The following is a 15,441-nucleotide window of genomic DNA, read 5'->3' on the forward strand; positions in this document are numbered from 1 at the left end:
GTATTCATAGGTGTGTGGATTTATATCTGAGTCTTCAGTTTTATTCTGTTGATCAGCATATCTGTTCTTATCCCAATAATATGCTGTTTTTTATTACTATAGCTCTGTAGTACAACTTGAAGTCAAGGATGGTGATACCTCCAGCGTTCTTTTGTTGTTTAGAGTTGTTTTAGCTAGCCTAGGTTTTTGTTTGTTGTTTGTTTTTCCATTTGAGGCTGAGAATTGTTCTTTTAAGAACTGTGAAGAATTGTGTTGGAATTCTGATGGTGATTTCATTGAATCTGTAGATTGCTTTTGGTGGGATGGCCATTTTTGCTACGTTAATCCTACTATTAACTCAACTCCAGATGGATCAAAGATCTCAACATAAAACTGCCTATACTGATGCTGGGTGGTGGTGGCACATGCCTTTAATCCCAGCACTCGGGAGGCAGAGTCAGGAGGATCTCTGTGAGTTTGAGGCCAGCCTGGTCTTTAGAGTAAGTTTCAGGACAGGCTCCAAAGCTACACAGAGAAACCCTGTCTCAAAAAAACAACAACAACAACAAAAACAACACAAAACAACAACAACAACAACAACAAAACCCTGCAGAACCTGAAAGAAAATAAAGTGAGGAATAGCCTTGAACACATCAACACAGGAGACTTTCTGAGCAGAAATCCTACACTTTTACTGTGTTAATCTCCTTGCATGACCATGAAAGATCTCATGATTTCCCATCTTGTGATCTTTGATATCTTCTTCAGTTTCTTTCTTCAAAGACTTGAAAGTTTTAGCATATAAGTCTTTCACTTGCTTGGTTAGTTACCCCAAGATATTTTATAATAGTTGATGCTATTGTGAAGGTGTTGTTTCCATGATTTCTTTCTGTCTGTTTGTTGTTTGTATCTGTGAAAAGTACTAATTTTTGTGAGTTAATTTTGTATCCAGCTACTTGGCTGAATGTGTATCAGCTGTAGGAGTTTCCTGATAGACTTTTTAGAGTACTTATGTATACTGTTATATCATCTGAAATAAAGATGCTTTAAACTCTTCCTTTCCAATTATTGCCCCCTTGATTTTCTTCAGTTGTCTTACTGCTCCAGCTCAAATTTCAAGTACTGTATTAAACAGATATGGAGAGAACGGACGCCTTGTCTTGTTCCTGATTTTAGTGGAATTGCTTTGAGTTTCTCTTCATTTAAGATGATGTTGGCTATGAGCTTGCTATAAACTGCCTTTCTTACATTTAGGTATGCCTTTGACCTGTATTTATTTTCCTCCTTCTATTCCTATTATTCTTAGATTTGGTCCTTTCATGGTGTCCTAGATGTTTTGTGTTAGGAGCTTTTTAGATTTAACATTTTCTTAGATCAACATGCCCATTTCTTCTATCGTATCTTCAATGCCTGAGATTCCCTCTTCCATCTCTGGTAGTCTGTTGGTGAAGCTTGCCTCTGTAGTGCCTGTTCGAATTCCTAAACTCCATTTCCAGAATCCCCTCAGTTGGAGTTTTCTTTATTGATTCTGTCTGCATTTTCGGGTCTTGAACAGTTTAATTTTGTTTCCTTCAACGGTTTGTGTTTCCCTGGATTTGTTTAAAGGATTCATTCATTTTCTCCCACTGTTTGTATTTTCCTGGATTGCTTTAAGGCACATATTCATTTCTTCTTTAAGGAGCTCTATCATCTTCAGACAGGCTGTTTTGAAGTCTTTTTCTTGTACTTCAGTTATGTTGGAATACTCAGGGCCTGCTGTGGTAGTGTTGCTGAACTCTAGAGGAGACATACTGATCTGAGTGTTTTGATTGTGTTTTTATGCTGGCGTCTAGGCATCTGTGATTGGGATAATTATAGATCTAGGTGCTGATTTCTTATCTTGTCTTTTTTGGGTGGGTGTTTTGTTCCTTGGTTTCTGTTTTCTCTCTGGAGAAACAGAGAAACAGTTTAGGAGAATGTGATGGTTGTGTATTGCCTGGTAGGAAATCTTCTGTGAATCTGATAGCTATCAGGTAAAATGTGTTTCTGGGTATTCCGGGATGACACTTAGGAATGGGGATAGGCTGGATAGACTTCCTGGAAAGGGTCATTGGAAGGAGGAGGGTGGAGTGTTTAATCATGATCTGCTTCTTTAGTCTCCTAGGAAAGGGGGTAGACAGTGAAGAGGTCACTCCAGGTCAGCTACATGCTGGTGATGAGATTGGAGCATTGCATCTGTCCCCCTGCCCAGCTGCTGTGTTCTCAGTGAATACCTGCTGGTGTTGAAGACTGGGGTAATGGGATGAGTTGGGGGAGGGAAGGCTGGTGGAGAAGATTCTTGTGATTCATTGTGGATGAGGTCAGAGGGGAAAAGGAGACCACAGAAGATGTTCTCTATAGAGATGAGACAGTGGAGATTGGGACTGGAAGAGCAGAAGGAGAGGAGAAGATTGCAGGTGTCTTACCTGTTTCCCTGGCAGGGTTGGCTTTTGTGTCAGTGGTGGGCGGCTGGAGTTGGGGAAGGAAGTTAGGAGGGGTAGATCTGTGGGATCCACATGATATGGGGTTTAGGGGAAAGGAAGCCTGGGCTAGGGGACAGATCCAATGCTCCAATCTCGTCACCAGCATGTAGCTGACCTGGGGTGACCTCTTCACTGTCTACCCCCTTTCCTAGGAGACTAAAGAAGCAGATCATGATTAACTTTTGTTGAAGAGCTTGGGTTAAGAGTGAGAGATTGGGTCTGGAGGAACAGAGGGAGAGGTGAAGGTCTGAAGTCTGTCTACTTGGTTCCCTGGCAGGGGTGGCTTTTGGGTTAGCTGGGAGAGCCTGCTGGATGTGGGTCACAACCCAATTTTAGAGCATCATGGTCATCTCCCAAAGAGGCACTACCTGCCCCTATCTTCCCGCCTTTCACATCTCTGACCACCCTCCAGACCTAGGAAACAGACAATCAACTTTTATCATCCACTTTTGTCTGTTACAGTGATTTGCTACACACTAGCTTGTGTAATGTGTGATCTTTCACTTGGCGTAACTTTTTCAAGTACATCTATGGGATATCCAATTATCATGTGGTCATCTATGTATGTTATTCCTTTTTTATTTCCATTGCATATTCCATGTATGGGTATATTGCATTTTTAAAACATATTTATCGTGTGTGTGTGTGTGTGTGTGTGTGTGTGTGTGTGTGTGTGTGTGTATGTGTGTGTGTGTAACTTGCCCACCTTTACTTGGATTTGTAATACAATTGAAAATGTCACTCTTACAGCTCCACCTTGTGGACAGTAGTGAAAATACTTTCTTTGTTGTTTGGTTCAGTCACTGAAGGAAAGAAAATGATACGAAGTTTTGCAGACATTTATCATTTACCGGCCACCCCAAGTCCTTATTGGGCAGAGATTTGAGATGAATACTTTAAAGTCGACTAAGCTATGGGGATAGATGGTGATGCTCCACTGTAGGATCCAAAGGTCAAGGCTATCCTCAGCTACAAAAAGATCAAGGCCAGCCTGGGATCTGTGAGACCCCACACCTCATCAACAAATAAGTTAGCAAATGAATTTAGTGAAACTGGATGCTATGAAAATAACTGGTTAAACCCACTCAAACTCGGTCCTCTCTGATTTCCAACACAACCATTCACTAAAATACCTTTATTTAGATTGTTTCTGGTGACCACTACTAATGCCTTAGGGTTTTATGACATGATGCATTACCGCAGTCCAGTTTTTCATTTATTTTCATGAGATCAGGCTCTTTTAGTTTCCCCTGAGTGCTGGGGACTGAACTCCAGGCTGAGTTCACGTGAGGCGAGTGCTCCACCACTGACCTACACCCCAGACGCAGCTCAATGTGTTTGTTAATAGCAAGCCAGGTGGGCAACACCTGGAAGAGCATGGCTGCTGCACTTGGGCTTTGTTGACCTCATCTTGGGTCTGGGCTGCTTTTCTCCATCTTGTTTTCTCTTTGACTAGTGCTGTGTGTGTCCCTCGCTCATGTCCTCTAGGTGGTCACTCATGCTCTGTTCTTCAGACTGGCTTCTGTGGGTATTTGGAAAGTGTTTTCTCCATGTGAAATTAGTCAAGCTCCCTTCCCTGCTCCTTCCCTCCCTCTCTCCCTCTCTCCTTCCCCAAAGAACAGCAGACCAGAATATCTAAAAATTTAAACACAATGCAATTACCATGCAGGAAACACCCATATTCTACTTGAGGTCTGTCTTCCTCTGAGAGGTCCCTTGGACTTCTTACATCATTGCAAGTCCCAGGTATGTTGCAGGCATGTGTTGGTCCAGGCCCTGTGCAGTCCAAACCAGTTCTAGCCAGTGGGGAAAGCTTCTCTTTCTTCCTCTCCTTCTCTCCTTGCTTACATCCACCTCCCCCTCTTCGGGGAGGGAGCAACCTTTCACCAGTTACCAAACCAGAAACTTAGAAGTCACTTCTCTTCCATCTTTCACTACTTGCCCTCCCCATGCAGCCTACCTCAGCTTACTCCTTCTGTGTGCATTCCTCAAGGGACCCACTTCAGTCTCCTGTGGCTGCCCTCAGTTGGCTCTAATCATCCTCACCCATCCTCACCCACGAAGCCAACAGCCAGCCAGCCAGTCTGGGCACGCACTCCAGGCTCTTGCCAGTCTGTTTTCACACCAAGGCATTTGTTCCAAATGTAAATGCTGCCAGGCCTATTAAAAATCCTTCAGGATTCTAATGCCCCCTTGTGCAGAATGCCACCTGGTGGGCCCTCTCCTACCAGTCCAGTTCTTTCTCACCTGCTCTTTACCTTGTTCTCTACCCTTCAGCCCTCTGGCTTCTCTGTTCTTCTGGCAACCCCACCATGGAGCTTCATACCCACTTGTTCGTCTCCCACTCACCCAGTTACCTCTGCTCAGCCTTGCCACCCCAGCCTAGCTGACTCTTCCTCAGAGATAGCTTTCCCCAAACTTCTTGTAGGACTGGCACACCAGACTCCCTTCCCTGTAAATACTGACCTCAGTTTTCAACTTAGAATCATTAAGGCGGGTTTTTGACTCATGCCACCTCACCTCCTCAGTCCCTGAGAGGTGGGAGGAGGGAGGAGGCCTGCTGATCTTACTGTGTGTTTGGAGCTGCAGCACAGTGCCTGGGGCACGGGGTGGCATGGTCCCTATAGAGCCCTGTTACACACCTGGTCCCCAGCTGCTGATGCTATTTGGGGGTGTTCTAGAAACTTTGGGAATTGAAATCTAGGTAGATGGACTGGGTCACTGAGGATGTATCCTTGAAGCTATATGTTGCCCTATCCCCCTTCTAGTGTCTTGTTCACTATGATATGAACTGCTGTGCTCTGGTCCATTGAAACCTATGAGCCAATAGAAAGAATTCCTTTAAGTTGTTATCAAATATTTTGGTCAACGTGACAGGAATACTAGAAAAGTTGAATGAATGAATGAATGAATGGATGGATAAATAAAAGATGATGTCTCGCCGGGAGGTGATGGCGCATGCCTTTAAGCCCAGCACTTGGGAGGCAGAGGCAGGCAGATCTCTGTGAGTTTGAGGCCAGCCTGGTCTACAAAGCAAGTTCCAGGAAAGGTGCAAAGCTACACAGAGAAACCCTGTCTCGAAAAACAAAACAACAACAACAAAAAGATGATGTCTCAAAGGCAATTATGACAGTTAATAATATTGTTTGTTATTCATGTGTAAGTAAGGTCAGATCCAGGTGTGACTGAAGGTTGCATGTGGTCTGGACAGCTCAACACAATTCCCATCCAGTTATTTCTGCAGGATAAGGTGCAGGAAAGCCAGGCTTGCCTACCTCTTGCCTAGTCCTTATACTTAAGCTTATACTTGAGAAAAAAAAATAACCGGTATTTCTCCTCTGATAATAAACTATTATTCTGAGGAATATACTAGGCTAGGTTTCTCTTAGTTAGGGTTTATATAGTTGGGATAAAATTATGAGCATAAGCAACTTGAGGATGAAAGGATTTATTTTCATTTACAGCTTGTAATCCATTACCAAGAAGTCTGGGCAGGAACTCAAGTAGGAACCTGAAGGCAGGAGCTGATGCAGAGGCCATGGAGGAGTGATGCTTATTGGCTTGTATCCCATGGCTTGCTTAGCCTTCTTCCATAGAGCACTCCGTACTACCTGACAAGGGATGGCTCCACCTATAATGGGCGAGGTCCTCCCACATCAATCAGTTATGAAAAGAAGGCACTAATAAGTGTGTACATGCAAAGCTTAAAGAGATATTTTCTCAATTAATGGACCCTCTGCCCAAAAGACCCCAGCTTGTGAAACACTGACATAAAACTCTCCAGAACAAGGTTGATATTTCCAAAAGAAAATATTTCCATCTCCTTATCTTTTCATTCCCACTTAAAGGCATGGTCAGTTTAGGTCACTATTCAGAAAAGTTAATACATTCATCTTCATGGAAACAGTCTTTCCCCTGTTTGAGAAGCTCATGGGAAAACAATAAAGTCATTTCCTTCAAAACACAAGATGTTTAAAGGTAAACTGATAGCTCAGGAAATGTAGAGCTTGTGGGGAGGATGAGAAGCCCTGAGTGAATGGAGTTCTGAGTCAATGTGTGTTGTTGACATGGGCATGATCATGTAAAGGACCACAGCTTTAGACCAGAAGAAAATGGCAGAGCCTCCCCACCCACTTAGGGTGAGGCTCAGAGAGATGGCAAAGTCTTTCTGTGGTTGGTATGTGGATGTCAATAGTGTAGAAATTGCCCATCATGCTTTTTCTCCCCTAGATACTGATGGCCTGAGACCGCTCCCCTACAGAGACTGCTCCTACCTAGATTGGCTAAACCTGTCCCCTTGACCAGCTGTATACCATAAACCCCACCTTCTCATTTATCAGGGCATAGTAACCCTGCCTCCTTGTTCAGCTGTGTGTAATAACCCCACCTCACTATTTCCCTGTGTGTAGCAAACATGCTGAGCTTCCATACTATTGAGGTTCCTCTATCCAAGAGCCCAGTCCACCCATCCCAGCTTTTCTGTGTGTCTGTCTTCATTTCTCCATTTCCTCACTACCACAGTCAGATCCATCCCTGGAGCTATACTGGGTGCAGCAATAGCTAATTCTAAATAACATATCTCCATCTTAAAAACAAATCCAAATATGAGTGGGTGCTTCACTTCAAGATGAAATAAAAACTCATTTACACAGAACATTGACATGGCATACAAAGTGAAGAATACCTTTATGTATAACAATTTTTACCTTTACGTATAAACATAGGAACTTAATCTTTCCTTCATTTATTAACAGAATTTTGTTCCAGAGATAATTTAACATAAGTTACAACATATGAAACATGGCAAACTAATATAGTTATAAAAAAGTAAAAATTCAAAGACCACGGGGAAAAAAATCAAAGAATAAAGTCATGGGAAGAAAATAAAGGAACTGGGCTATTTCCAGCATGCTGTTGGAAGGAGTGTTTTGAATGGAAGATGCTGGTATTTTCTCAGTGGTCATCACTGCCTTTCCTTCTGCAGAACCCTGCATTTGTTTGTGTAGCAAGTGTACCTGTGCCCAGCCATACAGGAGGGACCACAGTTGATCTCAGAGAGTCATGAGCCCCTTGAGGATCTAGACTGTTCTTGAGACAAAAGAATGTCCTTATTGCTTGGGACTTAGTGGTATCTCTTGGACTAGTTGCTTCCTGACAGTTAGAATACTTTCTAAATATGCCTTCAAGCTTTCCAGTCACCAACTCCCAGAGAGACAACTCCTATAACAAACTGAAATTTTCTTTAGACCCAGACTTTCCCCCCAAATACAATGTTGTTAATACCAAATGAGACCAGGGTCTGTAGGGCTCCACTTACTTGTATGATGTATTTAAAATTCTGGATGAAAGTACTAATGATGAAGATACCATGATCAGCAATCTGAGCCATTGGCTTCCTCTTTTGACACAATTTATTACTCACTTTGAAGCTTTCTTCTCCAAATTCATCTCAGGTTATATACTATTCTTGAATCAAATGAAAGGGCATTTAATAAATTAATGTGGACACTGAGTGCAGAGACATTGTTCCTTAGAATCTGACCTTTGGTTTCCATATCCAAAGCCCTAAATCTGTGAGCCAGGAGATAGGGTGTGGGGGTGGGAAATTGTCTAGAGGCTTCTCCTGTACATCTTCTAGAAAGAATATATGTCTAGTCTGTGCATCTCTTCAGAAAATGTGTAGGCATTTAGCATAAGAGAGAAAGATCACATTCTTTAAGGAATTCTTTTCTCCCTGAATGCTGAGATGAGATTTTATTTTTGTACAGTCTTATTTTGTGTAGGAGCAAGACTGTCTCAACCTATGTTTATTGTTACAATTTATATCTAGTTTAGGAGAAAGAAACAAGCAGAATGCTGGTAGGAAGAATGTGTCTCTCTGCCTGATGACTTGACTGCTTGAGTCTTCAACCCCCACCCCCCAAACACACACACCCGCCAGAGCTCCAGCCCACAGGGATTAGCCCCCTCTCCAAGCAGGAGGAAGCTCATCTCCACTTTCCTAAGAAGAATCAGCTAATGTGGCTGTGTGAGGTATGCCCTTGGAAAGGAACCCGCCCTTACCGGGAAGCCTTGAGGAGACTTGAGCTCTTGCCATTGCTAAAAGCTGATGACATATTCCTGATGACTTCATCCCCAAATGAAAGTGAGCTCCCAGCTTCAGTCTTAGTGGAGTCTCAGAAAAAGAGCAGTTTGGAAAACACGAAGAGGAGAGACCATGTTTTCTCTTCTGAATTAAATGAGGGAAGCACTATGCAGACCCTGGGATAAAAACATTCTCATCAGCACTCAGAACGACTGCAAAGGACAGCCAAGAGAAAAATGAGAAACTGCCAGCAGTATTTTTCAGTGGTGCTCATGAAAGGGGAGTGTAGGGATTAAATGCTCACCCCTGCACTGGGCCCTGTCATTCCATTTGTTCTGACTGGTCAGACAAATTTCTAGTTTTCTTTTTAGAAAAAGGGAATTGTTCCATTCCAGTCGATGGTAGCCTCTCTCCATTTAGTCCTGATTGCCATTTCCAGGGGAGAAAACCGTCTTCCTGATGCATGTTTTTCCTCATGGTGCTCCCCTTCCCAGTGATGGGAGTGAGTATCTGGGGATGGAATGGCAGCATTGACATCCAGGCCCATTGGTCTATTCCCAAAGCACACAAGGAAAGGAGACAAGGTGGGTGGAGCTGGCCCAGGAAGCTTTAGAACTGACTAAATGGGGGAGATTCTTGCAGATGGTGTGTCAAAATACCTATTCAGAATTCATCTGTAGGAGCTAGGCTTGCTGTGTGCTGGGATGTGAATATTCATGTCATTTAATGCAACATGATGTGACACATAAGATCAAGCATTTGTCACTGATATTACCAGGAAACAGGTGAAAGGAAAGCTCCTCGCTTTTTAAGAAGAGACGTTCACCTGGGGGTAGAGTCTAGGAAGGGAATCTAGAAGTTGTTTTCGAGGCCTAGGTTTGTCTCATATGAGCCAAGTGACATTTGAGGAGTACTTAAAATACCATTGCTGTGCTTCATTCATTCATCTAGTGGCTAAACATAGCAACTGCACAACTAAAAATAGATATTAGAGTCTTGCTTCATATGGCTATTTAATGCTTGTGTTGCATACGCCCTCAACACAGTACTCAGAATAGAACACGTGGGATGTTTGTAAGCTGAAAAAATGGAGCTTACTTCATAGGTAAGATAAAGTAAAAATGGTAATAGATATTATGTAGCCAATGTCACACTAAAGTAAATGAGTTAATAATACGCATTTCTCATAATTAAAGAAAAATAGGAGCTATACAAATGTTTTTAGCACCATTTCTAAATGAAGTGAGAACAACAGAAAGTGAGTTGACCCCAGGCTTATGATGCTAAATGCAAAGTCAGTCATGGACAAAATCCCACAAATGGAGCCAAGGTTGCTGGACAGAAGTCAGGTTTGTCCACTGTTACAATCTTGTCAAAGGTGCCAATATTTAAAGACATCTTAATGTTAATCATTTTTCCTCATGAATTTAATGAACGGGAGTTGTAATTGAGACAAAAAACAAATAAACAAACAAAAAACAGTCTGTCTGTCTGTGTTTCTCCCAGGACCTGCTAAAGGTTTGCTAGAAGTTATGTGCAGGGGATTCCCTGCATCTGGCTCATAGTTTGCCCTCAGAAATGTCTTTTGAATTAATATGAGCAGAACTGCATTCTTACTTCAGCTGCTCATGTCACTGGATGATTGCCTTGTGTTTGATTGTGTACAGGATTGGCCATGTGGAACTGTGTCTCTTTGTGTACAGGATCGGCCAGATGGAATTGTGTCTCTTTGTGTACAGGATCGGCCAGGTGGAACTGTGTCTCCTTTGTCTTTGTATGCCTTTCCTGGGGCGTTGGACACCTCAAACTTAAAGACAGGGCCCCTGGAGAAAGATTTCTGGAAATCTGACTCCTCAACCTTTATATTTTATCTTATCTAGAATTTATTTTGCCTTGTTCTTTCTAAGGCTAACATATGCGCGCGCGCGCACGCACACACACACACACACACACACACACACACACACATTTTAAAGCCCCCTGTGACAATAGATTTAGGCCTTGGCTGGGGCTTCATTTTAGAAACTGAGTCTAGGTATGTCTTGCAGTGGTAGCACAAATAACCACACAGCTGTTAAACAACGACAGCCACATCTCCGAGTGCACTAAAGCACACACTTGGGAGTCTCAAGTGCTCACCTATTGTAAGACGCACAGGCTTTTTCAGTGAGGGTTGCCCACTGTAAAAGTGCAGATCAAAGACACGCTCCATTTTCCAGTCTGATAAGAGCTGCCTGTTTATGCAGAAAAGGATGCTGTAATTTCCACTGATGTTGCACAGCCAAATAGGAAATGTGGGAGTCTTCAGCATGCTGCCCACCTGGTAAGGGAGAGGAGAATGCAGATGAACATCTAGATCTTTCTGAATAATGAAAGATGCTGACACCTTCTCCTGGTTAAAAAGAAGTTCAGAGCTTCTTGTTGCACATGTAGCTTGCAGGCCATTGTATGTGGTATAAAATTCAAAACCAAGGCTTTATAGAGAATAAATTTACTCCTATAAATGCCTCACTTTGCTCTGAATGGACTGTACTGTTTAAAATGCAGTGGCCTCAGGGAGGAGGCAAAGCTTTTCTAGTTTGGCTTTAAGGTGAGGTAATGTAAAGTGAACTATAACTATAAATGTGGTAAATGAGAATGCCAATTCTGTCTGTGTCATTGGCTAGTGTAATTGCTCCCAGTGTAATTCCCAAGATTGGGTGATGTTCCATGCAGCAGACATCAACTTTCTGGTAACACTAACCATTTATATTGAAGGGAAAAAAATCTTCTAGGAAATGTAAGAAAGACACACTTGTGCACACATAGACCTACAAGTTGGCCTATAGATTACTGGTGAAGACACATACAGTAGAGTATACTGTTGGTGGGTTGGAATTGAGAACAGTGAAGAATTCATCCAAGTTAGATAAGAGTAGAAAAAGGCAAGCTTAATGCAGTGGCAGTGGGCAGAGCAGCGACAGAATGGCCTGACATAGGATAATGGACTGTTCCTGTTTGTATATGGGAGCCATTCTCTTTTTGGTTTCCTCCAGCTTCCTGCTATGCAAATAAGGGACCATGCATGGCAGTTCTTATTGGTCAATACTTGGCTCTAGGGTTTACAGGATAGCAACTCTGTTATAAGGACATGGTTGATTTTGACTGGTTTTTTTTAAAGTGGTAAGATAGATCCTCCAGAAGTTGATACCAGTTGTAATATACAGTTCAGTAGACCATGACACTGTAACATGTTGCACTGTTGATGGCCTAGAAAGTTTCCAGTTGTATTTTATGAAGTCAAGGGACTCCTCTAGTGTCCCAGACTTGTTTGTTCTCCACATTTGTGCTTGATAGAGTAGGAAGGCCAATCTTGGGTGTTGGGACTGAGAGTCTTTTCTTAAGGCTGAATAGGTTTGTATTATCACTGTTCTACCTACTGTAGCCATTCTGTCAGGGCACTGTGGGAGGCAGTCATGAAGGGGAAGTTGGCTGGTCCACAAATAAATGCCTGCTGGCCTGTTCTAAAGGCCCTGTTGACAATGGATTGTCTACTGGTATTGGCTGGAATCCATGCCTAAGCATCATCAGGACCTAGATTTGTTTGATTCTAGAGAAGACAAATTTGACAATTCAGTTAAAACTTTGAGCACCAGACACAGGGATCAGGTAGATGGCAGCCAGTGGTTTCAGAAGAAGGAGTAGCCAGAGGAGCCATTCAAAGTGTTTTTCCCAAGACAGCCAGCCCTGGGAAGCTCTCTTTCCGATTTTAATGGCTTGGCTTTTGAGTCTTTCTTTTTTACTATATCTTAAACCATTTTTGACTTGTGTGTATAGTCTAGAGCCAGACAGATGCCTCCTTGAGCAGCCATTACTAAATAAACACCATAGCAGTTTAGGGGGAGGATGGACCAACTCAGTCCTGTATGTTTGAAGAACATTTGAAATGTAGTCTAGAGGGCAATTGAAGCCAAAGGTCAGAGACAGGGACCATAAACAGTTACTAGGTCTAAGGTTCTTGACAGATAGGTCACAGGGCAGGTGGCTAGCACCAGCACTGGGAAGTTCCCCTTCTTTTATGACCTGTGAGGAGAAGGGTTTTCTTAGGGCCAAGGGCAGTGGCTAAGGCCTATTGGGGGAGACTGTGAGCATTATCCATACTGAGGCCTGATTTGGAGACTGCTCTTCTGGACCATGTGAGGTTTCAAAAAGAGGTTTAGCCACAAGTCCACACAGAAATACAGATCTAACAGTCAGTACCTGCCATTACCAGAAAGGAACACAGTTGTTATTTATGCTCATATCTGAGGTTGATTCTTTGAGGTAGTTGGACAAGTGTCACAGAACTGAGAGTCAGGATGTACTTGGATAAAGAAGAAGACATCCATGAAGTCTGGGACTAAACCAGGAAGTTCCTGGGTATTTGTCCTGAGAGAGTATAAGATTTGGTTCAACATGATATTGAACAGCCATGATGGCTCTAGGCCTTGTCCAAGTTGGTTGAGTATCATCAAGCCTTTGTCTATTGATGTTTCCAGGATTTACAGTGGCAGTGTAGGCTGGAGGCCAAAAGTTATGAAAAGAGGCTATGGCCATCACTGGGCCTCAGTGATGGGGTATTGGGAATACCTAGAAAAGGAATTAAGAACTTTGAGAAAAACTTTCAGGGGTTTCAGACAGCATCATCCAAGCATAATGATATCCCAGACCTTAGGGAAAGGTTTGAAAACTGACTAGATACTTGTGTATCTGTATTGCTGTTTCTGAGAAACTTCACATTCAAGATTATTAAAGTAACTTGGAGTCCTTGTAAAATCTAGGAAACTAGAAAGGGGTCACAGGTGTTGGGGAGGGGGAGACCAGAGGCAGTATGAAGTGAAAAGGGGAATATTGGGGATGCAGGTGTAGGTGGGGAGAGGGGTGGGAGGGTATGGTAGAAAAGAGTGAAGGGGGGTAATCAGGGATGTTTGAAAAGGTCCATATGGAAACTATTTTATAATATATGCCCACATATATGTATGCTATTACAATTGCTATTGGATACCCACCATAACTTAATGGTGAGAGCCTATTGCTTGAAGATACCACATACTTTGGTCACAGGACATAAAAAACATTAAGTTAGAACTGACAATAAAGCTTCCTCCCTGATGGCTAGCTTTTATAGTTTTGGAAGGTATTTATGGAGGCTTCCAGTGGAGTGGGGGATGGTCATTAACAGTTCTACCTAGATGTGAACCTGTGGGTTTCAGTAATGACTCAGGTGGCAAGATATCTCAGGTATAATAGTGGCATGAGTGTTATATGGTTAACTAACGACTTTCTGATAGGATTTAAGGCCTGCTCCACAAGAGGAAACACATGCCTGGTACTTTAAATATGACCATGAACCCATGGTTGGAAGCTTGAAGCCCATGGAGTGAACCAACTGCTATTATTTTGCTAAATGGTCATAGTATCAAACTGTCTTCTAAATTCGTAACTCTACACCCATAGACGAGTGCAGATCTCAGACATGGTCAGAAAATTTCTTTGTAGAGAGGTTGGTGATTAATGCAAAAACTTACAACTTACCAAAGCACAGAAAATAAGTGTCACTGGAGTGCTCAGCCACCAATGAGACATTTGTGTCATCTCTCCCTAGCCAAGGCTCAGGGACCTTTGAGGAAGGGGTGGAAAGATTGTAAGAGCCAGAGGTCAGGGAGGGTTCAATGGAAACAGTGTCTTCTGGACATGACAGGACTTCTGCACTTATGAACTGACAGCGGCAGTAGCTGCCAGGAAAAGATCTGCTGAAGATCAGGCTAGTCAACATTATAGCAGGGAGAGGCTCATGAGCCCCAGCCCCTGACTGAGAAGCTATTGATAGTTGATGGCTTCTGGGGGAGGGGCAGTCAGTTTTCTTTAAGGGTTTGGCCTCTAGTAGGTTGGCCATACTCCAGTGGGATTAATCAAAAAACAATATTTTTAAAATGTTTCTAAGGGCATAATTTTTGGAAAGTAAAAGTAAGTATGCTGTGGAATAATCCTTCTGTATACTGTAAAGATTTGTTACTCAAATTGGTTTATTAAAAAGTTTGACTGGCCAGTAGCCAGGCAGGAAGTATAGGTGGGACGACCAAACTAAGGATGCTGAGATGAAGAAGATGGAGGAGACACCACCACATGCAGAGAAAGCAGGAAATGTAAAAAATGAGGAAACAAGCCATGAGCCATGTGGCAGAGGGTAGATAAGAAATATGAGTTAATTTAAAATGTAAGCATTGGCTAGTAACAAGCCTGAGCTATCAGCTGGTCATTTGCAATTAATATCAAGTTTCTGAGTGATTATTTGGGAGTAGCTGCTGGCACAGGAAAATTCCACCTACATAAGTATACCCTTACATGTTTTCCCACTATCTAAACTTAGTTGCAGAAGAGGTAACTTCATGGCCTCCCAATTATATACACAGCTTCTCCAGAGATGCATAGTTGTGTTTAAGAACCTGGCTGCATCTGAGTCAGGCCTTCAAGTTACATAACCTGCTGGTGATGACCCTGCACCTTCAACAGCCCCTGGGTGTCATAATATTATAGTGCATTTCATAAATGATGTCTGTCATTTTTAAAGGTACATTTTTCAAAAGAAAGCTTTTCATCATTAAGATTTAAATATTAAGGATGATTTTTTTTTTAACTTGAGGTGGTGGCACATCAAGTTATAATTATAGTACTCAGGAGGCAGAGGCTGGAGGATCACAAGTTCAAGATCAGCCTGGGCTGCACAGTGAATCCTAGACTAACTTGAACCATAGAGCCATGTTCTTAAAATAAAAACAAGGAAACAACAACAAAGCACCAAAGCATCTGTTTTTTTTTTTGTTGTTTTTTTTTTTCTATTTAAAGAGACAAACATGA

General features: G+C 42.5%; 1 protein-coding gene across 1 annotated transcript in view; it reads right to left on the reverse strand.

The window, feature by feature from the left end:
• Window positions 1–8,932: 8,932 nt before the first annotated feature.
• Mindy4b (MINDY family member 4B) overlaps window positions 8,933–15,441 on the reverse strand; it is a 34,101-nt gene continuing 27,592 nt past the window's right edge. The window contains exons 11-12 of the mRNA XM_036189955.1: window positions 10,705–10,885; window positions 8,933–9,075 (exon numbers count right to left, since the gene is read on the reverse strand). Coding sequence (XP_036045848.1) covers window positions 8,933–9,075; window positions 10,705–10,885 — 324 coding nt within the window. The remainder of the gene's footprint in view (window positions 9,076–10,704; window positions 10,886–15,441) is intronic.

The sequence above is a fragment of the Onychomys torridus genome, chromosome 6 (genome assembly GCF_903995425.1).
Source record: "Onychomys torridus chromosome 6, mOncTor1.1, whole genome shotgun sequence".
Taxonomy (NCBI): domain Eukaryota; kingdom Metazoa; phylum Chordata; class Mammalia; order Rodentia; family Cricetidae; genus Onychomys; species Onychomys torridus.